The sequence below is a fragment of the Lissotriton vulgaris genome, chromosome 3_1 (genome assembly GCF_964263255.1).
Source record: "Lissotriton vulgaris chromosome 3_1, aLisVul1.2, whole genome shotgun sequence".
Lineage (NCBI taxonomy): Eukaryota > Metazoa > Chordata > Amphibia > Caudata > Salamandridae > Lissotriton > Lissotriton vulgaris.
This window is the reverse complement of record NC_141689.1, coordinates 1,747,539,567-1,747,565,609: the sequence shown is the minus strand read 5'-3', so window position 1 is coordinate 1,747,565,609 and position 26,043 is coordinate 1,747,539,567. Positions and strand designations below refer to the sequence as shown.

The 26,043-nt window shown below is 43.6% G+C and overlaps 1 protein-coding gene across 1 annotated transcript in view; it reads right to left on the bottom strand.

Moving 5' to 3' along the window:
- LOC147728404 (cilia- and flagella-associated protein 337-like) overlaps positions 1–26,043 on the bottom strand; it is a 378,048-nt gene that overhangs the window by 161,930 nt on the left and 190,075 nt on the right. The window contains exon 12 of the mRNA XM_086963279.1: positions 21,448–21,550. Within this exon, the coding sequence (XP_086819405.1) occupies positions 21,448–21,550 (103 nt within the window). The remainder of the gene's footprint in view (positions 1–21,447; positions 21,551–26,043) is intronic.

Genomic DNA, 26,043 nt, shown 5'->3' with positions numbered 1-26,043 from the left:
TATGTCAGAGCACTTTGCATCACACACACATTACACAGACCATCAATCATACTTGTGTAAATCAGTTTATAGGAAATGTTACATAAGCCAAAGGACTAAGGCCCACATGCATCAACAATGCCATTTGCGATTCCTTATTACCGAAAAATAAGGAATCGCTAATAAGGAATCGCAAATGGCTATGCATGAAGAAATTGCTAAATAAATTGCGATTTCTTAAAATTCCTTCATTGCGACTCGCAAATTGCGAATTGTAATTAAGGAATCCCTCCCCATTCATTCCTATGGGCCTAGAGGCCCTTAGGAATGAATGGGAAGACATTCTCAATTTGAGATTCTCAATTAGAGAATCGCAAATTGAGAATGCAATTTCAAAGGTGCCAGGGTGTCAACAGGAGACCCTGATACACCCCTGAAATGGATCCATGCACATATGTTGCGCACACACATGCCCTAAGGGCATGTGTGTGCGTAACATGAAACTTTGAAAAATGCACAAATGTGCATTTTTCAAAGTTTTCGCAAATTACCATGAAGTTCAACTTCATGGTAATTTGCTCCCCCAAATTGCGAATTCGCTATTTTTAAAACTTTCATGCATTGCATTTAAGGAATCGCAAATTGCGATTCCTTAAATGTAATCGCAATTTAAGAAATCGCAAAAAATAGCGATTTCTTAAATTATGCGTTGATGCATCCCAAACAGTGATTTTGGAATCGCAAACGGCCGATTTTTGCGATTCGCACCGTTTGCGATCCCAAAATCACTTGATGCATGAGCCCCCAAAAGTTTAGGAGTCACATGTCATCCATAGTGGTAGGCAGTATAGTTTAGGAGTGCTTGGTGTGGAGAAGCACAAACTCAGAGTCGAAAAAGAAACAGCATAGTTGGGAGTTTTCTTTAATAATAAGAATCCATTTCTACCCAAATTAACCCTTGTTGCAACATTAATCTATGTTCTATACTTATCAGAGTGTATGCACTTCTATGATGAAAATTAATACCTCACTATTCTATATTAGGGGCCTCATTTATGAAGGCCTTGCGCCACTGGTACACTTTTCCCCATTTTAAAAGTGACGCACCGGCAGCGCAAGACCTTCATAAATAAGGCCCTAGGATTTTAAGTTATAAATTACAAGTAACAAAAGGATGGCTCTTCTAAAAGCAGTAACCTGCTGATCTATTTACATTAAATGCACTTTGAGATGTACTTGGTACACGTTTTTTGCAGTAGGCATATTAACCCTCTGTACTACCTTCACATAATTCAAAAACCTCAACTACACAAAACTCTGATCTCTGGCCAGGAAGAACATTAATCACAGGAGTTATCTTACATGTTTGCAGGAGGAAAGGAACGCACAGCAGCAGGTGCTTTTAAAATCATAATTCAGTTGTAAACACGGCGCCCCCAGAAAGGCAGCACCCGGTGGGATGGCACCGGTCACAGCAGGCCCTGGCAGGGGGCAAGGAGGGGAGCTCCAGGGGGGGGGGGGGCAAGCGCCCCTCCTTGCCCCCCCTGCGGACGCCCATGGGGCTATCTATTGAACACTGCCCGCGAGGGTCACACAAAAGCCAGGGTCCTCCTTCCTGCCTCTCTGGGAAAAGCATTCGCTTTAAAAGTTAGAAAGTGCAGAGCGCGGCCAGAAAAGGTGCCACAAGTCGCATCACTTCTAAACTTGGAGAAAACATGTTTCAATCCGGCAGTGTCAGTCGGCTGGATGAAGAAGGGAACACTGGCACGCACACATGAGTTGCCAGTGTATGTAAGAAGCACAACTACAAAAGTCTGCATTATATGAACCATCACCAAGCAGAGAGTGCTCCGTTGCATGGTATGCCTGGCTCTTCCTACAGCAAGGCGGACGCTTGTACTTTGAATGGTCACTGCAGGTGAGCCTGGTGACCATCGGTCCACCCATACATCACACATTATCTGTATGTTGTTTTGCGACATTTCTACTTTTTAGTAACCCCGTGATGTACATTTCTATGCCCAGTGTGTGACATTTTGACCATTCAAGGGCATGTCGTTTTGTGTTAAAACATATTGAACTATATAAGTACCAACATTCAGTGCACAAGTGAATACATTATCTACTCACACTTGTCATGCAAAAACTGACGTCATGCTGAGACTACTGAAGTTGCCCACTGACAGATTGAAGTTTATTTTATTCTTTGAGGCTGTGACACTCATTATGTGGAAAAATAAAAAGTTAGTTCAAAGCAGATGCACATCGAGAATTCTATTATAACTAATGTATCCCAATGTAGAGATCTCTGCTTATTTTGTGTCAAGTTTGAGAAGCGAATCCAGTCCTGTTTGTTCATATAGGGACGCTAAAAGGACAAGCATTTACAATGCAATAGGTCTTGCAACTGCGAATTTTGGAGCTATTGGCATTGTAAATGGCAATGCCTTTTAAAAAACTAATAGCCATTGTTATTTACATTACCAAAAAAACACCTATTGCATTGCACAGCACTGTGTTCATTAAAGTTTAAAAAAAAGAGACACATACACTGAATATTAACACTACATTCTGGGCATATACATAATAGCAGAATAAATTGGCGTTTATTCGAGTAGTTATGGGGTGCAACCCTCGTTTAGCACCAAAGCAAATGGAACTAAACATGTATGCATGGTACAGAGTTGGTGGCACTCTCTTGGGGCCCACAATCATTAATGCAGGAAATATGGGGATATCAGGGACTCCCTCGCATATTCTGCAGCCCACCCCCCTCCGGTCAGTTTGCTTTACACCACTGCATGCATTGTTAGGCGTTACAATTGACCATTAACACAAGCCTTCAGAACAAAAAAAAGTAAAAGTCATAAATACTTGGAGGACAAAGAATGGGGCTGTCAGGGACAAAAAACCTGCCAAACGGAAACCGAAATTTATAGGTAAGGAGGATAGTAGGTCAGAAAGTGAGGGACGGGTTTAGGGGATTGTTTATGCAGAGTCTACAAAAGTGAAACCAGCTCGGAGTCCTGCAATAATCAATAGGTACAAAGGCTAGAACATATTCTACAGGCACTGACTGCAAAGCTGTCGGGTGGGGGGGGTGGTAATAGGTTCTGTGAAAAAGAGTTGACAAACTAGAGCGTCTGTACCATGCTGGGCACAGCTTTGCAGAATTTACTACCATGTACTCAATGTACTAAAATTCCCATGAAAGGCCGAATCTACTTTGCCAGGATTAGAACCCCGGATTAGGATAAAAGATGGGTGTTCAACCCGCTGCGCTTCCCTAAGGACTCCTGCAACACATGAGGTTGGAACTCTGGACTCCGGACAAAAAGGCTTGGTCCTCAGTGCGAAGCAGGAAGACCCCAGGCATGCGCCAAGAGGAGGGTCGTGCAGCGCCCCACGACTCCTCTGATGCCCATGGGCTGCGAGTTACAGGAGTAGTAACCAAGACCCACGCACCCTGCTGCTGGCCGTGAATACATGGAGAGGAACCTCTAGTTGTCGACGCCCATCACATTCCTATAGGGAGCCCTGGCCCCCCCTTGGCAGCAGGTATGGAAGCGCCTCAACCCGCCTCTTCTACAGTGGAACAAAGTTGGTTTTGGTTAGTTGTGCCCACTGGCGTTTTTTTTCTCCCAAAAATAGTAGTTCCAGAAGGTATTTCTGACGTGGTCGGAATTTATTTCTACTGCGCACTTTGCGCTTGTTTGTCATGTGGGTAAATATGGTTAACGCATTTCTTTTAATTTCTTGTAGAATTCGAAAACGTTTACTGATGAAAAGTAACAAGGCTAAAACACTAGAGAGGCATAGATAGTAAATATGGTAAGCCACGTTATGTGACGGGCGGTGTGTTATTATGGTGTGTAGTGCTTTTTAGCAGGACTGACATGCTTTAGTTGGAACTGCATGAGTACTGTACAGCAGAAATTACTCACTCTCACTGGGACAGTACTGGCTCTTGTCGCCGCTCTCAACGCCAAAGGTTTAAAAAAAGCTCTCCAAAGGCAGCCGCTTGTTTATATAACACGTCTCCTTTAGTGGAGAAGCGTGGCTCAATGATTAGAGTGCCAAACCCTGATGCAGTGGTCTAGCCCAGGACCAGGGTTCAATTCCCCGCCTCGGCGGGTCTTGGGCTAAAAAATTCCACAGACCTGATAATTCTCGCCTCGCTGCCAATTCCAATCATGGAGTCCCACTCTGCAACTCTGGGCAATAGCTTGCTTAATCTCCACAACACCCCTCACAACGCTAAGGATGCCTGGCCTCCACCTTGGGGGTGCCCAGGAGTGGACGCCTCACAGGGAAAGCCAGGATGGGTTCCACAGCGGTATTCGTACAAGCGCCTTGAGACCCTTGCGGGTGAGTAGTGCGCTATACAACTATCAATTTACAATTTTATTTGATCAATTTTTTTAGATAAGAAATTCCTTCACGACAGCCGTCAAGCAAAGGATCCAGTATGGATGGGCCATCCCAAAAGGAGAAAGGGCAGTAACAAAGGAGTCTCATTTTCAATCTGAAGCCACCATTTACCATAAACGATGACGCCATCCAATGAAAATGACAGCAAGGCTTCAAGCCCCTTTCTGAAATCTCCTCTCTCACACTATGTTTTGCAGAGCGAGTAGCGCATGCGCGCTGCAACGATAGGCGAGACCTAAAAACTGAAAATCTAGAGCATAGATGTATACCTTTTCTTTTTGATTTCAATCAAGAACCTGTAAGCTGGCTCCTTTCACCAGAGACCTGATAGCATAGCATACTCAGATCCAGGCCCCAGTTTCTCTCTATAACGGAGCTTGTTAGCATTGCTGCATCCAGGGCGCACTGTTTGTGTCGCTGTCCTATGCCCAACTTCAGCATCAAAGCCAGTAGAGCTTAAGCCAGCTTCAGCCTAAGGTCTTTCAACACCACCCTCTCTCCTGGTGAAATGGTGTGTGAGAGAGGGACATACTGCGCTGGAGCACAGGAAGCAGGAGATTGTATGTATGTGAACCTGGTCAGGGGATTGTGTATGTCTGTATTTGCAAGTGCGTATGTCTGTGTTTGCAAGTTTGTGTTTCTGCTTTGGCTAACTGTGCTTTTATGCACTGATAGCTTGTGATAATTGCATTATGTGTTGTCATTGTTTCTAGTACTGCACCTGAGAAGACATTTTTTGGCCAATACCAGGGATTTTATGTGCTGATAGGAGAAATTAGCAAAATGAGAGCTTTTGTACATTGATAATAACATGATGCCAGAGAGAATGGTCAAAGAGTCATGATTCCTCCGTCATTCACAGTGATCTGCAGCTTACAAATTTGGATGACGGCAGGGCAGACTCGGCCTTCCATCTTTCCAAAGTTGATAAATTTGTTAATAGACACATCTGTTATTAACAGTGCTTTGAAATTGGAGAGGAGCTGCATAGAAGGCTATAATAAAATATTTAATACAATTATTTGAATTGAACGTTAACTAGTCTTGTCCACTTATGTATTTTGGCCCTGAAGTTAGGGAGTCATTGGAAGAAGGGCCCTGATTGATTAATGTGAGATTTTGCTCAAGAAACTTGTCTTCGCTGTTTGGTACTGGCACTGATCGTGTAGCCTTCAGTGAGAAGCTGCCACTCAAATTTCCAGTTACAAACAAATGTATACTGGAGGCAAGATGGCCGGGGGCAAGATGGCCGGGGGCAAGATGGCCGCTGAGGGATGCAGTGAGTGAGTCGCATCTTTCACTCCTCCCTACCGCCCATTACTCATGGATCAATGTTGGAGCCTGGTTTGAAGAGCGCTGGTTTTGGACACTGTGTGCTCTGTCAGAGTGATATCTACGCCAGAGAGAGTACATTTGCCTACAGGGAACAGAGTTCAGCAAAACGAGCCGTTTCGTTTCTTTTGAAGAAATTGTCGGAGACTACCAGGCTGATTTTAAGATCCTGGTTTAGAATGCCGCCTCGGCTGCAGCGTGTCAATGAGGTCAAGGACAACAGACACGGCAAGGATGGCAAAGACTTCAAAAGTGGAAAGCTTACAGAGACGGAGGTCACCAAAGGGCAAATATCTAAAGAGAAAAGCAGGATGGATGCGAAGACTTTATCAACTACTGCTGCCCAGAAGAGCGCAGCCAGCGCTAAGAAACTTACTGCCAAAAAAACGGGCTCAAACAACACGATTCTAGTAAAGGAGTCAGGAAATGCCATTAAAACAAAAACGAAAGAAAGCGCGATGCGCCAGCCATCAGTTACAGAGAGTTTCTCAAACATACCCGGGACCTCTAGTAGCAGTAGTATCAAGACGGGGTGTAAATCTGATGGCCTCCCGGCTTCCGCCGTCATGGTTGCTGGAGGGAAAACGAGAACCGAGGATGGCGTCTGCAACGCGGTACCGAGAGAGAGAGCAGGAGCGGGAGTGGGAGCCGGCGCTGGTGTGGGGGTTGCTAGGCAACCTGAAAGGCCCGATGCAGAGAAGCCGGCTGAGGTAATGCCTGCTCCCGCGGTTGCTGCTGTCGATGTGGGAGAGCAGACCGGCGGAATGCGCAGTGTCGCTTCGAGTGAGAACGGAGCTCAAACACCTATTAGCTCTGTGCAGCTGTTGGAATCTGAGCAAGTGGGACAGCATTCAAAAGTGAGTAAAGTCATCGGGGGTCTGATAGATAGCCGTGCTTTGAGCACACAATTACCAGACGAGGGGTGCTTTGAATTACAAGGTACAGCTTCTGCTTCAGGATTGGTGACAGAGTTTGACATTCAATCAGAACTTCATGTGCAAATGGTGAATAATGATGGGGTGGAAGGTACGGAGAATATAAGGCCCGATTCTCGAACATGGGCAGAGGCTATGGATTTAAATATTGAAAGTGGGGGATTTAAATCTGGAGGTGAATCTTCTACCTCTAACTCTGTTGATTTACCTATCACTAGTGAAACGGCGTCTGCAGAAAAGTTTTATTCAGTGGGAGAAGACTCTCAGTCACAGTCATTACTTTCAGGAGAGATTAGTTCTGATGAGTCAACTGGGATAGACTCAGCCAGCAGCTCTCCAGCTCAGAAAATCACACAGAAAAAACGACTGTCTAAAAGAAAACCCTCTTCAGCGAGTAGTACTACTGATCCTACTAAAAAGCTAGCTTGGGACTATTCTACCACTACTTTCTCTTTTTTAGAACAGTATAGCCCTGCTACAATGATTGGAGATCAAGGTTCTTCGCAGCCTCCGCAACCCCCGGTTACCTTGGATTTATTGTTTAATACTTTAAAGCTAATGCAATCTGAAGCTAGAGGGGAAAGTAGGAGGGCAAGGCATGAATCAAGGAAGGTTCAGAACAAACTTAGGAAAATAAGCCAAAGACAAGATGAGTTGGTTGAAAGGGTGGCCCATGTGGAGGAACGAGCTGGTAAGGTAGAGGATGATTTGAGAGGACTGAAAATGTATAAAGAAGAACATCAGAAGGTGGCTGAAGATGTAAACTGGAAACTGGAGGATTTTGAGAATAGGCAGCGTCGTAATAACATCAGACTGCTAGGAATAGAAGGAGGACTGGAAGGGGGGGACACCAGAATGTTTGTTGTGAATTTGTTAAAAGGTGCTTTCCCAGAGTTAACTACATGGCAATGGGAATATGAAATCCAAAGAGCTCACCGCTTTCCGTTCTACAAAAGGGGTCAGGATGGTGCTCAAGGGGGGAAACCAAGGGCAATTCTGATCTATGTAGGGAATTTTCTCCTGCGACAGCAGATATTGGATAAGGCCAAACCTGAGTCCAGACGTACATTTAATAATGTTACGTTTTTTGCAAGGCCGGACTTCTGCCATGCTACAGTAGAGCGTAGATGGAGGCTAAGGCAATTGATACCGCTTATCCAGGCTCTGGGCTCAGAAGCTTATTTGCTATATCCCGATAAGTTGAAGATAGTAACTAAAAATCAGGTTAAGTTTTTTTTTCTGAGATTAAAGCAAAGGCTTACATGATAGAAGTGTTGGGGCACAAGGAGTGACTAATAAATTGATTGTGTTGATATTTGGTATGAAGGTGGGGAGGAGTGGCGACTGCTGCTTCCCTGGCGATCACACATAGGTCATGTGTGACCTATTTGCCTGTAGGGGAGGGTGGGGGAGGGGTAGCTCCGGGTGGGACAGGGGGGGGGACAGAAAGGGGCGGGGAGAAAATGGCACACATCATACGCACAGAGATCTAGCGAGAGACAAGCTCAGTTTTTAAGCACAAGGTGGAACAAGAAAATAAAGAAAGAAAAAGGAAACTGGATAAGAAAGATGGTTTTGAATTTTGATGTTTTTTAATGGCTTGCCAAATTATTTCAATGAACGTTTGCGGTCTTAATGACCTCCAGAAGAGATTACGGGTTTCTGCTTTTTGTAAGGCATTATACCCAGATTTGATTTGTCTGCAGGAGACTCATGTTGAGGGAGGTAAGGGTTTTCTGCTGGGGCAGTTGGGTTTTGAAGTATTGGCATACACTAAACAAGCCTCAAAAACACGGGGGGTTGCAATTTTGGGTAGGGGAAGAGAATGTACGGTGATCAGGAGTAAAGTAGATACATGGGGAAGGTGGGTCATCGCGGAAGTAGTGCTCAGAGGAGCTAGATTTACTCTGGTCTCTGTGTATGGTTCAACATGCGATGAGCCAGATATATTTCAATTTTTGGATCAGGAGTTGACGACCTGGGTGGAACCTATTGTTTGCTGTGGGGATTTCAACATAAATCGCCCTGCTAGTGTTGAGTTACAAAGGGATCACGGCTATACTGGGCGTAAGAAAAGGGTGCATAGGGCTATAGTAGATTTGGCTACGCATAATGCTTTATCAGATGTATGGGCGAATTTACATCCAATGAGTGATGGTGATACCTTTTATTCAGCACCACATAGAATCACTGTTAGGCTAGATTATTTTCTAATCTCCAATGCTTTGCTCTCAAATGTATGTATTAGAAAGCTACCACGTCTGATGTCGGACCATAACCCACTGCTATTGTCATTGAATCTTAACGGCATTGTACGGAAAGCTTATAAATGGACATTTGAGAGAGCGTTGCTAAAAGATGAGAACTATTGTAAGTATATGGAGAAATGGATAACCGAGTTCTGGCTTAATAATAAGGGTAGTTCCAGTAGTGGCAACATTTGGGATGCCTTTAAAGCAGGAATTAGAGGTGAGACAATTAGCTATACAACATTTAGACAGAAGAGCGAAAGAGAGAGGATGGAACTTCAAATGAACTCACTCCTGGCTGCAGAGGTAGAACTTAGTAGACTAATTGAATGTGGGAGCCCATTAAATCAAAAAATCTTGGAAATAATGATGTTAAAGAGTGAAATTGCTGAAAGAGTTACTAGCAAAACGGCTGCAAATTATCTTGCAAAAAAGGAACAGGTGTTTGAGTATAGTGAAAGGGTGGGACATATTCTTGCTGTTAGAACCAGACAGAAAGCTAATGCTGGGGATATTAAAAACATGGTAGATAATTCAGGAAATGTGATTCTAGACTCTGAAGGTATAAGGAATGAATTCTGGAAATACTATACGGATTTGTACGATTCTGAAACTAGGGTGGGCAGAGATGAAATAAGAGATGAAATAAGAGACTATTTGGCAAATATCCAGCTAGATGTATTGGAAATGGAAGATCAGATTAAGTTGGACTCTGATATAACGTTAGATGAAGTTACAATAGCTCTATCAGAACTCCCATCTTCTAAGGCCGCAGGACCAGACCTCATTCCAATTGAATTTTATAAAACCTTTTACTCATCTATAAGATTGGAGTTATTGGATACCCTTTTACAAGCACAGAGGGAAGTGTCAGTCCCAGATTCATGGGGGGGCACTGAAATTATAGTTATTTTAAAGAAAGGCAAGCCATCTACAGCCCCAGGGTCATATAGACCAATCGCTCTTATGAATGCGGACGTGAAATTGTACTCTAAAATATTGGCAACAAGGTTGTCCACTGTTATAGATAAATTAGTTTCTCCAGAACAACATGGATTTATCCCCGGAAAAGGTACTACAACACATGTTAGAACAGTGATTACCTGCTTTGATGCCATGGAGGTTGCCGGCGGCCCTGTGGCAGCCTTATTCCTTGATGCCGAGAAGGCTTTTGACAGGGTCGCATGGGATTATATGTGGGAAATAATGAAATCATATGGCTTTGGTGATAATTATATTAGGGCAATCCAGGTACTATATAAGGCACCAACAGCTAGAATTAAAGTAAATCGAGACCTAACCGCAATTGTACAAATAAAAGAGGTACTAGACAGGGCTGCCCTAGTTCCCCTCTCCTTTTTGCATTGTATATGGACCCGTACTTGCGATATTTGAAACTTAATCCTAATATCCCCCCTCTTTACTCAAATGGATTAGAGGTTAACGTATTAGCGTATGCGGATGACGTTGCTATAATCACCCCAGATCCATCTAAAGCAATGGATGAGATTGAGCTAGAGGCTAGTAAATTTGGCAGAATATCTGGGTACAAATTAAATAGTGCAAAAACACAGATTATTAAAAATATAAAGGTTCAATGCAATGATACACGGGTGGTTTCAGCAGCAGTGTATCTTGGAGTTGAGATTTCACCCAATCTGGATACCGTGGTAGAGCGGAATATTTCCCCTCTAATTAGGAGTGTAAGTTTAGAATTGGTCAGAATAAATAACCTTAGGCTTACGTTAGTTGGTCGTACAAACGTAATAAAAATGCTTATACTCCCCAAATTCCTTTATTTTTTTCGCACCATTCCTCTTTTGTTTGAATCAATCTGGTTCAATAAGTTGGAATCGATATTAAATAAGTTTATATGGTCATATGGGAAGACCAGAAGGGCCTACAAGTTTATGACTTTGCCGAGGGCTAGCGGAGGTTGGGGGGTTCCGGACTTTAGATTATATTATTGGGCATCTGTACTGCAATTCACTCAGGGTTTGATGGGTGCAAGTGAATTAGATCTGAATGTTAGATCCTTTTCGACAATGGTATACTCTATTGTGATGGGGCCAGATGCTTCAACTGCTTTTCTAAATTGTGCTGATTTCTCTTACTACAAACGTACACGTTTTAAAACAGTTAAGGCTGCATATAACATCTGGTTAGCGGTAGCAAAAAAATGTGGATTGGGCAGATATAATAGGTATACCAGAATCTATAGGAATAGAACACTACCACCTTTAATCTTCTCCGATTCTATAATGGCAGAATGGGACATGAAAGGTGTTAAAAAAATAGGAGACCTGCTGGGGATAGACGGAAACATCTTGCAATTTTCAGATTTGATGGCAAAATATAATATAACAAGGAATAGTTTTTTTAAGTATTTGCAAATTAGGAGCTTTTTTTGTAAGAAAAAAAGGAGGAGAATGTGGATTTCGGAAAAATAACCTTATGGAATCTATAGATCAAGGTGGAGAGTGTTCTATACGGTACTTTTATGCTAGCTTAGCAGAATTAAAAAAAGATGATACTGGGAAATTCGGGGATAAATGGGCAGGGAAATTAGGGGTGCAGACTCAGTGTTTCTTGGATTCACTGGATTTAGGATGTTCTGTTCTGTGTTCTGCCTCTCTTCAATCTCAACATTTTAAAACTTTGTATCAACTTTATTATACACCGGACCGCATTGCACAGTGGGGTGCGACTACAGGGACTACTTGTTTTCGTTGCAGTGCACCGGCAGCAGATAGTATTCACATTTTCGCACTTTGTCCCCAATTAGATAATTTACGGAAGGGTATTGAAGAATTTATGTGTCATACATTTGGATTAAATGTGATTTTAACACCAACTGTTATTATGTTAGGGGTTAGGGGATTTAGTGGTGACAATATTGAATTTTTATTTTTAGCAATGGCAGTGTATAGGTTATTAATTGCTAGAGTGTGGCTGGACCCTCTCCCTCCCACAACACAACAATGGATTGCTTTATTATTGGGGACATTTAACCTTGAAAAAGGTATATATGCTAGGAAAGGTAAAAGAGTAAGAAGACTGGGTATGAAAATATGGGAACCTGTATATCATTGGAAAGAGAGATTAAGTGCATGTCATGGTTAACAATATCTTGTTTTTCCACCTTTCTATGTTTATGGTTTTTCTTTTACAGTAATTATTTTGTTTAATTTCTGTATTGAGATCTCTGTTTATATAACTGGCATTTTCTGTATGTTGTGTGCCAACGAAACAAAATTTTTTAAATAAAAATATTAAAAAAATAAAAAAAATGTATACTTCCAACAAGCTGACAAACATTCCTTGTGACAGAATTAGAATGAGTCCCCACATTAAACTATTGACCCAAAGCCCACAAATGTTCTGATAGCCCTACATGAGGAATACCAAGCACTCTTATTGGGGAGGATCTACCTGTGTGTTTCAAAACTCATTTCCCACTGTTCTCCTATGGTGCACTATTGAAGCAATCACCAAAAGTTCTAGGCTGCTGAAGTTCTTCATCTTGCTTTTTTGTGTTGGCCTCCAGACTAGCCACCCCCCCTTCCTGATCGAGTTCTTGGGATTGATTCCTGGTACTACAGCCAGCATCTCTTCTACTTGGCTGCCTGCAATGACCAAGAGTAGCTGTGATAGCACATAGGTCTTTCAGCATGTCCAACACAAGGGATTTGCCGTAAGTCAAGTTTGCACTCTAGGATCTTCTACAACCTGATTCATTACTCTGGTCTTGTGACAGAGTGTGTCTAAGGACAAAGAAGTGGGAGGCATGGCGTAGATGTCCAGGTTAAGTCAGCTTCTGGTGGCGCTGTCTTCCTCCGGTCTCCATGAGGTTCCCTGTGTAACATCTGAGCTCTGTTCAGGCCCTTCACTTACCAGAGATGGTAAGGGCAAGATTCTAAGGCTCGAAAGAATTTGCTGATTTACAACCTTCAGCCGTGCTAATCCTGAGGGTAGTGAGCCATAGGTGTGGTTATGAACACTGAAGTAGGTGTTGCCTGTGAAACTTGAGTTGAACATCATGATGATGGGTACCGAATCAAAGTATTCACCAACGCAGAATTAATCTGCTTTATCCTCATCTAACTTTAGCAATAGGCATATAGCTGTCTTAAATACACAGGTTCCAAGCCACCAATGAGAACAAATTCAGCAGGTGAAATTTTGCCCCAGAACTTTGAAATTATTCATACCATATTTCAACATACCCACCAGGCTCATGTCTTTTCCCCTTTTTATAGCAAGGTACTTCTTGAACCATTTCAAACATAATGTGGGTTGTGTATGAATATACATCAACACTTCATGCAAGCTTAATTAGCTATTGCTTTTCATGAGAATCAATAACCTCGTTCTGGACCTTGCTGCATGCAGTCACACTGAGGCTGAATTAATCTGTCGATTGTGGCATTTTACTATTAAAACTGCACTGTCAAACCATGGTGCCAATAACTGGTGCCACCAGGTTCAGAGACAGTCAGCCTAGTGGCAACCTGATCTGTGGCCTTGCTAATGTCAGACCTTTGGAGAATGTTTTCATGGTTGACTTTCAATCTGTCACTACAGAACATTCAAGGTCTCCAGTACAACTTACAGCCCAAAATAATCTTCTTATTTGACCTGTTCTCTTCCACTTCTGGATCTGCACTTCTTCACCATGCAGTGCCATAGGTGAGTGGGAGTGTTTTGGGGACAGACTCTGATTAGAGGTGCCTTGAGACCTATGCATATATTTGGGTCTGTTTATGTGTACATGGTTACCTGTTTGTAAGTGGGCTTGTGTTCTGCTGATAGACATGCATACCTGTATGATATTAGACATTAGGGCAACCTTTCTCTTGCCATCTCTTCATTTTTCTCACTGAGAAAGGTGTGAGTGCTCATGTGTGAGAGGGTAAGGATTCTGAACAGGTTTTTAACAGACGTTCCACATTCTCATTCCCTCTTTCTTGGTGGGGGCTAATGCAAGGGTCTGGGGCTCCTTCAAGTGAAAAAAAAACCTGCACTGGTAATTATTAAGAGTAGCTCCTTGAAAAAGGTAGGGAGGCCCAAAAGTACTGTTTATGAGCACCATTAGGTGTTGCCATTCTGGAAATACTAAATATAAGGCCATCCTCGGATTGCTTTTCAAATAGGAAAAGACAAGATTGTGTAAAGGTAGTACGTCCATGTTTTATGTGTGGTCACCACAGAATTTTCATTTTTTGCTTAGCTATATACATGTACTGGGTTTTGCACTCTGTGCACTTAAGCCCTGCTAACAAGCAATTGAGTGATGGTGTACCCCATTTAATTAAGGTTGAATTGACATGCTCCTAATTGGTAGATTAAACTTATCCAGAAGTCTTCAGTATTTGGTATAAGGTGTACTTAGAGCTTGGAAGTAAAATATCATTAGTGGACTGCAGTACCTATTGTGCCATACATTACAGTGGTAGTGCAAACTTGCCTTAAGGCCTTCACTGTGTAGCCTGACTGCAACACTGTAAAAACTGCAACCCAACTTGCAACTTGCATAATAAATACAGAACAAAATCTCCCATTTAAATATTAACAAGCAACCTCTATGAAGGTCATGTGGCCCACAGGGCAGGGTTCATGGTATATAAAAATAGGAAATGTCGAAATTTTATTTTAACATGTCCTTACAGTAACTAGCACCCAAAAGCTCTTTTTCACTGTGGCTGGCCTAGCTGTCCCATGGAGAAAACTAGGGTACATATTAAAATTCTAGTACTATATCTCAAAAATGGGAGCTGGAAAAATAAATAACTGTTTTTACTAGTTAATAAAATCCAATTAAATGGTGAGTTTGAATTTTTAATAAATATAAAGGAAAAGTATCTTCTAGGAAGTTACCTGACCCTGCTTGCAGTTCTTCGAGGCTACTTTGTATTTGCTGTCCAAATTCTCCTAGCCGGGTTTTAGCATTTGAAAAGGTATGAAATGCTTCACAGAAGCTACATAATAGGTTGGTGTGATTCATAATTCAACCTGAATGGGCAGGGATGACTCCTTTGAGCTCCACAAAAGGGTAGGGGCTGTGAGCATTCCTTTTGACATTACACTGTCAAATCCTGCTCAAGTGTCAACTCCTGCTTGACAGGTCTGCTGGGTTTACATAGAACACTGTGGATGCCCTTGAAAGGAAGGGAAACAGGATGCCAAGACCATTCATACATATCCAGAATCTGGTTGCTATAAAATCCTGCTTTCGTTCTACCAAATTTCTGTCAATTACTTTATTGGGGATACAGTGGCTGCTACAAGCTGTATATTGGTGTTAGAGATGGTAGGACACTAGAATTACCATAATACACTATCCTCACACACACCCTGCTGTCGGAGCCCATATTTAGACTTTTGCCGTCTTGAAAATGGCCAAATTGGGTAGGGTTGACCCTGGAAACGTTTACTCCACTGGCTAGTGGATGCATAGGAGTTATTCCCAACTATTAGCTTGTACCACCAATAAATGTGGCACTTCTAGGTACCCACTTATAAATACTTTCTGGACCTAGAAAAGAACAGAAGGTGACTGGATCTGTTGTATGTGATCTGGGAGGAGCCCTGAAGAACTCTCCTGCTCCCTCTTGGTCCCAGGACAAAGAAAGTGGACTCAAACGGTTATAAGGCTGGCCTCTTGCTCAAGCTACAGGAATACAAAGGCTACCTTTTCCTGGAAGCACCCATCTGATCAGTGGCAGTTGGACCTGAACTGGACTTAGCTGTTGGTCTCACATGTGAGTCTCTAAGTGACTCCCCTAAGGTCCTAGGGGACTTTAGATGTGTACTACAGTTATGGATTGTCACTTACAGAACTAAAAACAGAAGGTATAATCTTTTACCTCACAAACCTGGTTGATATACTTGACCTGCTTCCCATCACGGTCACCCTCAAATTGCTCCTCAGTCTCGGCCTGATGCAAACATCGACTACCATTTGCAGTTTGTACTTCTTAGTGCTATGCCTACTTAAAATCTAAAAAAATCAAGTCTATGGGTCCCCTTACTGGATTGTTTTTATTTTGTTGTCATTTTGTTAATTACATTTTACTCTACTTTATCATTTGGTTTGGGATTTATACCATTTTGCATTTTAACTTAATTACTGTTTTGTTACTGCCGAAATACATCACACATTGCCCTAAATTAAGCCTGCCTGCTTTGTGCTATAGCTATCAGGGGATTGAGCTTGGGTTAATTTAGTGACATTGAGGGTACAACCTGGCAAGGACTGTGATTATTCCTTGAGGTGGGTAGTCATCCACACCAAATAATAATCCAATTTCTTACCATAAACATTTAGAAAATATCAAAAAAAATTCTAAGACTGATACACTAGGGGGTATATTATCAAGGGGGTTTATCTTCGCTTTTTTGGCTTTAAAAGCCAAGAAAGCGGAGATAAAATTATCTCACTATTACCTAGCTGTCGCTAACACCAGTTAGCGACAGTTAGTAGGAGATAGCGACCATCTTGGGCCCCACTTTGCATGCCAGTGATATTTATCACTAATGACATGCAAAGTGGGCGTGCCAAGATGTTAGCAACTGAAAACAGTCGCTAACATCGCTATCTCCTATTACCAACATTTGGAGATATTCGCGCTAAGCGCGAATATCTCCAAAAGCTAACACCTGCCCTGAGCAGTTCTTAGCCATGATATCCAATGGGAGGTGGATAACATGGCTAAGAGCATTAGCTCGGTAATGCATGAATATCGCGGACTTTTCAGCGATATTCATGCATTGCGGCGATTTTTATCGCATTTGCGATAAACCTTGGTAATACCAAGGTTTATTTGCGGTAAAAATCGACGCAGCTCAGCTGTAAATTTTTGTCTCTAACCAAGCAATAGCGATAATTATCGCTATTGCTTGGTAATATGCCCCAATAGTTTTTTTGCAGTAAACTATTAATGTTAACTCAATAGTGTAGCTCATTAGGTTGGTGGGCCTCAAGATGATATCTGTGTGTAACTTGTAGCCCATATTTTTGAATCCCTTCATGGCAATCTCCTACTTTCAGATTTCTGGAATCAATAACATTAGGTTAGCCGAAGGTACTATCTAGTTCCACAGGGATATGAACAAGGCAAAGCTAAAAATGGACAAGTAAAATGTAAAATGCAAGTTATTTATTTTGAGAGGATTAGATAAATGTAAATGTGCTTCATGAGATTGTAGGAAGGTGTGTGAATCAATCAGAAGAAAACAACCTGACCAGCAAAAAAATGATTTAAGTATCGCCCCATTTTCACCTGTGAAACAAGGCAAATATCATTTTTCATATACAACAGTTATCACAAATTTACGAAAAAGTTCCTTGTGGGAGAGCCATTTTTCAATCCTTCCAACTTGTTAACATTGTACTGTGTTCACTGGGCTTTAAAATGTACCATTTGCCACTTATTGTCCCTGAACCTCATTGGGCTAAAGCTCGCATGGACCCCATTTAAAAATGTATTAGATTCACTTTAATCTTGTCAGCGATACTTTGTGGAAAACTCAAATTCGAATGCCATTTAATTTTCAGTTAACACCCTTTACATGGTTTATTTATCTCACACACATTTTCCACAGCACTCCAAAGGAAGATAGCACAATAATGTAAAATACAAATTAAAAGACATTTTAAAACCTTTCAGTATTGAAACTTTGTTAAAAACGATTGTAGGACGCTAGAGACCCCTCCTACCCGCACCACAGTGCTCTGAATCTTTCCTTCATGTTATCATCACCAGGGGCCATGCCCCCAAAGCAAATACTCCTGGCTACAGACCTGTGTAGAGATGACAGAGTTGATCTGAGTCTTAAAAGAGAGGTTCTTCTTCAAGGGATACACAGAGGGATGTAACTTGAGATGAGATTTGTGGTGGAGTTTCCAGCTCCACTCACCAGATTGAACTACTCCAACTGTGTTTTGGGTGCTCACATTCAATAGCTTTGTTTTATCAAAGTTCAGTTTAAGAAACTGAGGGCAAGATGCACGACCCTTTCATTTAGCGCCTCGCAATTTGCGACACATTGCGAGTCGAAACTGCGAGGCGCTAATTGAGATGAACAACCATGTGTTTACACTGTTATGCGATTCCAATGGAGTCGCAAATTAAGAGGCTCATTAGTATTAATGAGCCTCTCGCAATTTGGAAGCCCATTGTGAATGCCAGCCCTCTCAGGGTTGGTGGCCTACTTGGCTCAGCACACCACCAGGTCTGGGACTGCGTTTTAATAATGCAGCTTTTTTTTAAATGCAGCCCCTTTTCTTTCAAGGAAAACGGGATGCACTTAAAAAAAAAATACGTTTTCGTTTCATTTTTGAAGGGCAGGCAGTGGTCCCTGGGACCACTGCCTGCCCTTCAAAAATTATTTTTGAGTGGAGAAGTGTGGCTCAAGTGGTTGGAGCGGCAGACTCTGATGTAGAGGTCTGGCCCGGACCAGGGTTCAATTCCCCGCCTCGGCGGGTCTTGGGCTCAAATTTCCCCGGACCTGACAATTCTCGCCTCGGTGCCTATTCCAATCATGGAGTCCCACTCTGTAACTCTGGGCAATAGCTTGCTTAATCTCCACAACGGCCCCTCGCAGTGGGATGCCTGGCTTTCACCTTGGGGATGCCCAGTAATGGGTTATCTCGCAGGGGAATACCAGGACGGGTTCCCTAAGCAAGCGCTGGGACGCTTCCGGGCAGCCATGCGCTCTACAAATCAAATTTCATTTCATTTTGCATGCATTTGCATTCGCTTCCTATTTGCAAATGCATTGCCACCTACTTGAAGTAGGTGGTAATTGAGAGTGTTTTGCGACCGGAATTGCGGTTGCAAAACATTAGTACATTGTTTTGAGACTCGCTATTTGGAGGGGAACGCCCCTTCCAAATAGCGAGTCGCAAAACCTATATAGCTAAATAGGCTATGTACATGGCCCATTATGTTTTTGCACGTGCAAAGAGGTTTGCAACCCCGTTTGTGCATGCAAAACCGGATCATACAGCTGTCCTTGAGTTCTCATCCATTCTTGAATACCCATCAGACAATTGCTCAGAAGTGGAACAAAAGCTGAAGCCTGATGATCCAGATGGACAATCTGCTCAGTGTCATCAATATGAGAGACTACTTTACATCCAAAATCTCTCATAAGCTAAGTGAGAAGTCTGAAATGTGTTAAAAATCATGGCGGTCAGAGAGGATCCTTGTGTAACCCCACAATACATCTTAGAGCTTTAGAGCCGAAACAGCAGCAGACTAAAATATTGGATCTGCTTTGAGAAAAATGAGGTGAAGCATGCATTAGCTGGCCCAGAGATCCCCAGATCCTTGAGTCTTTTCAACAGGATGAGATGGTCAGCATTAACAAGTGTACGAAGAGGTCAACAGGACTCCAGCTGCACACACTTGTCCACATAGTAAAGGAGCTCAGCAACATTGAGGGCCAGTGCTGTCTCCATGCCTCTCATTGAACGAAAAGCAAACTGACAAGCGTTCAGTTCTTCCCTGTTTTTGAAGTTAATTTAAAGTTATTTTGTCTCAATTTTCTCAGTTATTATACTCAAAGCCATCAGCAAAGTGATGTGATTATAGTTTATTACGGTAACTGAAGCCAAACGGTTCTTTCTCAGCAAAGACACAACACCGATTTCCAATTGGCAATTGTGGAACCAGACGAAATAAATACATTGATGAGGTCTGTGACCTGGTGGACAATATCAGGTGCGATATTGATGCGGTATAGGAGCTCAAGCGGCCTCTGGAGAAAACAAGGTCCATCTGGAGGTCAGCAAAGCTGCTGTATGTAATTTCGATGTGGGAGGAAAGCATGATTGAAGAACTTTTTATAGATTCATGTACCTGTGAAACTGGGGCTTTCCTGATAGAAAAGAAAGAGCCTTAACCACTTGAAACTGTTTTTGAGGAGCTTTTGTGGCCCGATGAATCTGAGAACAGAGAAAGTCATACACGGCTTTAAAGAGGATCTTGTTGTAGTGTTTAAAATATGCCTTATACTGGTCCCACATCCTTTTAACTGCAATAGAAGTGCTGTTTGAATGTAGTTGGCATGTCCTACACTGTATTTTCTTCCAGCTGTCCATAAGCCAAGGTTAGAGTGTAATATATTTTCTTCTAGTTAGGCTTTAGCAAAGCAAACATATCCAATACTTCACTTACCCCAGAGTATTATTGATATTAAAGAACACCCGAGTTGCAAGATACGATGAGCATATTCGGAATCAGTAGACCAGAGCCACAGCTAGATGTGTCTCGGTAGTCGCGGCTAAGCCCTGTTGAGCTTTTCACAGATGTTTGCAAGAGATGTAGGAAGAATATTCTTATTTCCTTGGATGCACCCACAGAAACTGTCCTTTCCCAGTGGGTATCCAGAGGTGCATCTCGGGTACAGGTTTGAACAATTTTGCAATTGCTTGATGTCAAATACAATTGATCACATCTTTAGAGTGCTTTATTTCTTATGAAGTTCATACTTAAAAAAAAAATCGAAATCGAAAAAATGAATAACAATAGTTTTGAATATAGAAATACACAAAATAGCAGAATATATATAAAAGGAGCAGCGCTTGGAGGTTAATGGAGTGCAAAAGAAGGAGGAGCTAATGGTGTAATGGGGGGGACAGCATTTTAGGGTAGCAGAAGCAAAATCTATAAGAATTCAGGCGCAGGGTGTAGCAGAGGATGTGAGGGGTAGAAGCTTTAATGGGATGAGGGTTGGGAGGTTCTCATCTGAAAGAAATAAAACTGCAGAGGCACTCGAAAGATCAAAATTGGAAAAAAGGATATTTCGCTTCCACTGATTTACACATTATTCAAGCCGCCATTACACGGAGTGACGTCATGTGTTTAGTTCATCGGGTGCATTTTCATTTTCTTCAGCAGATGTCCTGCAGTTTTCAAATCCCATGAGCAGAATGAAACGGCCTGTTTCTGCAACGGTGCTCAGACGTAGTCAACAAGTAGTCAACACGCACTACAGTGTCGCTAATGCAATTAGGCGTCGGTTTAATGGGAAACTCCCCCCGGAGAACTGAAAATGATCACACTTGTCTGCATGGACTGCTCTAATTAGCCTAATGGGAATGGCGCCCATCAGGATATGTATTTCATCTTTTACAGTGAGAAAATAGGCTGAGCATTAGCTTGAGTCGTTTACAGTAAGTACTTCCTATTTCTTTAAAAAATGTTAACCCAAAATGTGCATCTTGGGAGCGCTGTGATCTTGACCTTAGCGGTCTGCAAAAGTGTTATCATACGAGCAAAAACTGAAGCAGACCTTGATTTTAAACTGAAACTCCACACGCGTGGAACTTCTCAACTTGTGAGTAGTAAACGCAGTTTTTCCTGAGAATGATGTGAAGTTCACAAGAGGACAACTTTGCGAACCCCTGCTTGACACCATTTTACCTCAGCCTACGTGACTTCACATTAGGCCCAATGTACTCATTTTCACATTAAAAAACACTTCCGTTAATGAGAGTGTAAGGCATTACTTACTGATCCCTCGGAGCAACTGACCACCTGCTGAGACTGCTGGATGTACTTGCAGCACAGGACAGGCTCTCTGTGAGACACCAGCGTGCTGCTGAGGGGCGCCTCCCTGTGGAGAGAAAATGGAGAGGCCTACTGGTCAGCGCGGTGTTACCATAGCCTTTTATCAACAAGTGAACGATGTAACAGACAGAATAGAGATGGATGCAGAGGGCAGACACAAAGTATTAGTTCGCATCCCCTGTCCTGGCATGAAAACCTATATGTGGGGGCATATTAGCAAGAACCTCGTTAAAAATATTGCTGTTTTAGCGGCAAGAAACTGCCGCTAACATGGCGATAATGGGCTTGCTAATATGCGTTATAGAATCCAATACAAGCCCAGGTTAGGTGTCCTGCACATCTAACCTGGGCTTCTATTGGAATCCTACAACGCATATTAGCAAGCCCATTATCGCCGTTTTAGCCGCAGTTTCCTGCCGCTACAACTGCGATAATTTGAACAAGGTTCTTGCTAATATGCCCCGTGCTTTTTAAAAATATTAAATCATGCACATGAACCACATTCTTCAGAAAGGCTTAAAGCCTGATATATAACAGGTCACTTTGTCACAACGGTGACGGATACCATACCCTGTCCGCCAAAATATAAATCTCATAGGATATACTGGGATTTTTATTACGGTGGACGGGATATTCGTCACCGTTGTGACGGAGTAACTCGTCCATCAAGATCTAAATAAGGCCCTTAGAGACCAAACACTCATTTTGTCGAGTATCTTTCCGTGACCAATACCAGATAGCGCTCTGTAGAAATGCCAATAAAATAACACAGCATATTAAATCTCACAGACATATCCAGTGCATAACTTGATCAAACTTTACTCCTGCATCATTGAATGGCATAAGAAAGGGGGCAGAGTCAGAAGGAGCAGAGTCTTCCAGTGAGCCTATACATTTTTTTCAAAACACTGCTGTAGGAACGTGTCCATTTTTAGGTCTCGCCTGTCGATGCGCATGCGCATCGAGCAAGGCGAGAGTATTGGGACTTATCTACTCTTTATCTACACTGCAAGGAATCGTGGCGATTCCTTGCAGTGCCCGTTACTTTTAAGCTCAATGCGCATGCGCATTGAGCTTAAAAGCGCGTGCACGTCCGTCTTTGTTTACCCGCTCCGCCCCCTCCCCTTCCCGCCGTGTCGCATTTCTCCTCCCCTCTCCCCTCCGTCTTGTTTATTTTACCCGCTCCGCCCCCTCCCCTTCCCGCCGTGTCGCATTTCTCCTCCCCCTCCCCTCTCTTCCCTCCGTCTTGTATGCCACTCGCAACGCTCCCTGTTCTTGCTCTTACTCGCTTTTCTTGTTTATTTTTAGGCCTGTTAGTTGAGCTTTTAAAGTACTAACTTACCGACTCCTGACAACTCTTGTAATTAACTGTCTTAATATGGCTATAAACACTACGGAACCAGCCATTGTAACTATATACAAATGACATACCTTATGGATACTGTCTCAATATTATTACTGTTTAATTTCAATTGTTGATATAGCATATCACACATATATTTTGTACATTTCGTCAGGTTCTGCCTTTTCCCTACTTTTGTCTCTCTCCCTACTAATGATATTTCTACCCTTCTCTTCATCATGGATAAATCCTTTTCCCTCCTCAAGATGTCCCCCAATCTTTCCAATCTGGGAAACAAGCTGTTTCCCCTAATTACATAAGCATGGCCATGCCCGCTTCCGGCTTTTACTAGCGCTCTTACACGCACACTGGTCGGAAGTACTGCAGTTTCAGCCGAGAGCCGCACACCGCTTCAGCTTTCGACCCACGTTTCTGTTCCTGCGATTCTGCCACCTTTTGGTTGCTTTATGACCTGTGTTGCAGGATGGAGCCACTCACAGCAGTTGTTGCCTCCCCTTGGCTCTGAAAACCATTTGGCTACTGCACTTCGCCGCCACAGAATTAAGCTCGATTAGGTAAAACTAATTGCAGTATGCGGCTACCTTAGCCTAACAACCCCACTTTTTCTTCACCTTCATAAATTAATTCATGACCCGCTCTATCCCACCAGCCGCATATGAACCGACCGTTTTCCCGGACCCCATCCTGCTCATGTCATGATTTCACATCACTGTGCTGGTAAGGACAATCTTTTACGCCCCATCCTAGTGCCAACAGAGCTCACGTGCATTATATGTGTGCTCAATACTTTCCATTCGTTCCTCCCCAGCTCATTTGACCGGTTCCTCTGGATGCCAGAACCGACGCGCCCGTGGTAGCACCTATCGTGGGCATTGCAATTTTGCTTGCCTTGCCCCAATCCCAATTGGATAGTTCTCCTTTCACAGGTCAGCATCCTACTCTCACAGTCCTAATATCGCGACACGCCCACTTCACACAGACAGCAGGGCATGTTAATCACTATTGATCATGTTTTCTCACCCTCACTCACCCTCAACCCCTCACCCTCACTCACCCTCAACCCCTCACCCTCACTCACCCTCAACCCCTCACCCTCAACCCCTCACCCTCACCCACCCTCACTCACCCTCAACCCCTCACCCTCACTCACCCTCAACCCCTCACCCTCACTCACCCTCAACCCCTCACCCTCAACCCCTCACTCACCCTCACTCTCACTCATCCTCACTCACCCTCAACCCCTCACCCTCAGTCACCCTCAACCCCTCACCCTCACTCACCCTCAACCCCTCACCCTCACTCACCCTCAACCCCTCACCCTCACTCACTCTCACTCACCCTCAACCCCTCACCCTCACTCACCCTCACTCACCCTCAACCCCTCACCCTCACTCACCCTCACTCACCCTCAACCCCTCACCCTCACTCACCCTCACTCACCCTCAACCCCCCACCCTCACTCACCCTCACTCACCCTCACTCTCACTCACCCTCAACCCCTCACCCTCAACCCCTCACCCTCACTCACCCTCAAACCCTCACCCTCAACCCCTCACTCTCACTCATCCTCACTCACCCTCAACCCCTCACCCTCACCCTCACTCACCCTCACCCACCCTCAACCCCTCACCCTCACTCACCCTCAACCTCACTCACCCTCAACCCCTCACCCTCACTCACCCTCAACCCCTCACCCTCACTCACCCTCAACCCCTCACCCTCAACCCCTCACCCTCACTCACTCTCACTCACCCTCAACCCCTCACCCTCACTCACCCTCACTCACCCTCAACCCCTCACCCTCACTCACCCTCAACCCCTCACCCTCACTCACCCTCACTCACCCTCACCCTCACTCACCCTCAACCCCCCACCCTCACTCACCCTCACTCACCCTCACTCTCACTCACCCTCAACCCCTCACCCTCAACCCCTCACCCTCACTCACCCTCAAACCCTCACCCTCAACCCCTCACTCTCACTCATCCTCACTCACCCTCAACCCCTCACCCTCACCCTCACTCACCCTCACCCACCCTCAACCCCTCACCCTCACTCACCCTCAAACCCTCACCCTCACTCACCCTCAACCCCTCACCCTCACTCACCCTCAACCCCTCACCCTCACTCACCCTCACCCTCACTCACCCTCACCCTCACTCACCCTCACTCACCCTCACCCACCCTCAACACCTCATTCTCACTCACCCTCACCCTCATTCACCCTCAACCCCTCACCCTCACTCACCCTCACTCACCCTCAACCCCTCACCCTCAATCCCTCACCCTCACTCACCCTCATCCTCACCCTCACTCACCCTCATCCTCACCCTCACTCACTCTCAACCCCTCACCCTCACTCACCCTCAACCCCTCACCCTCACTTTGATAAGTGGTCCAAAAATTATAACTATTGGCTTTGTAAAGAAGAAAGCTATTAATTTAGCTATTTAGAAAAAACAACACATAAATAAAAAACAAAAAAATAAATAACACCTATAGATCAAACTTTACTACTGCGAGACCTATTGCATTTCCAAAGCTTGTTTACATAGTCACCCCCATTAGTTGCCTGGTATTTGATGCAATTTTGACTGAAGTCGACTGGGTTCTTGCCATCCAGTTCCCCAGTGCCAGTGCTTTTTCCCCTAAAACAAGACAACTGTTCAATTAATCTGCAGTTGGATAGACCTTTAACACTTCTTTAAGTCCCTAGTAAAGACCCCTGGTACCTAGGCCATGGGTACTAAAGAGGGTCCCTAAGGGCTGCAGCATGTATTGTGCCACCCTAAGGGACTCACCACCAAACTCATGCATGCTGCCATTGCAGCTGCATGAAATGGTGCACACAAATGTGAAAATAAGACATGGCACACACCCTGTGTGACATATCCACAGACACTGCCTGAAATATATGTAAGTCACCCCTACAGCAGGCCTTATAGCCCTACGGCAGAGTGCATTATATGACATGTGCGGACTTAGCTGCATGAGCAGATATGCTCCTGTGCTGTCTAGTTCAATTACTAGATAGTAAAAGTGAACAGGGAAGCCATTTTAAGTACATGTACTTGGCACTGGTCATTGCGAGTTCCCTGGCTACATGATAACTCCACTGAACCCTGTGCTGCTTGGTATCAAACACCGTGTCTTAATAAATCCCTACTGATTTCAGT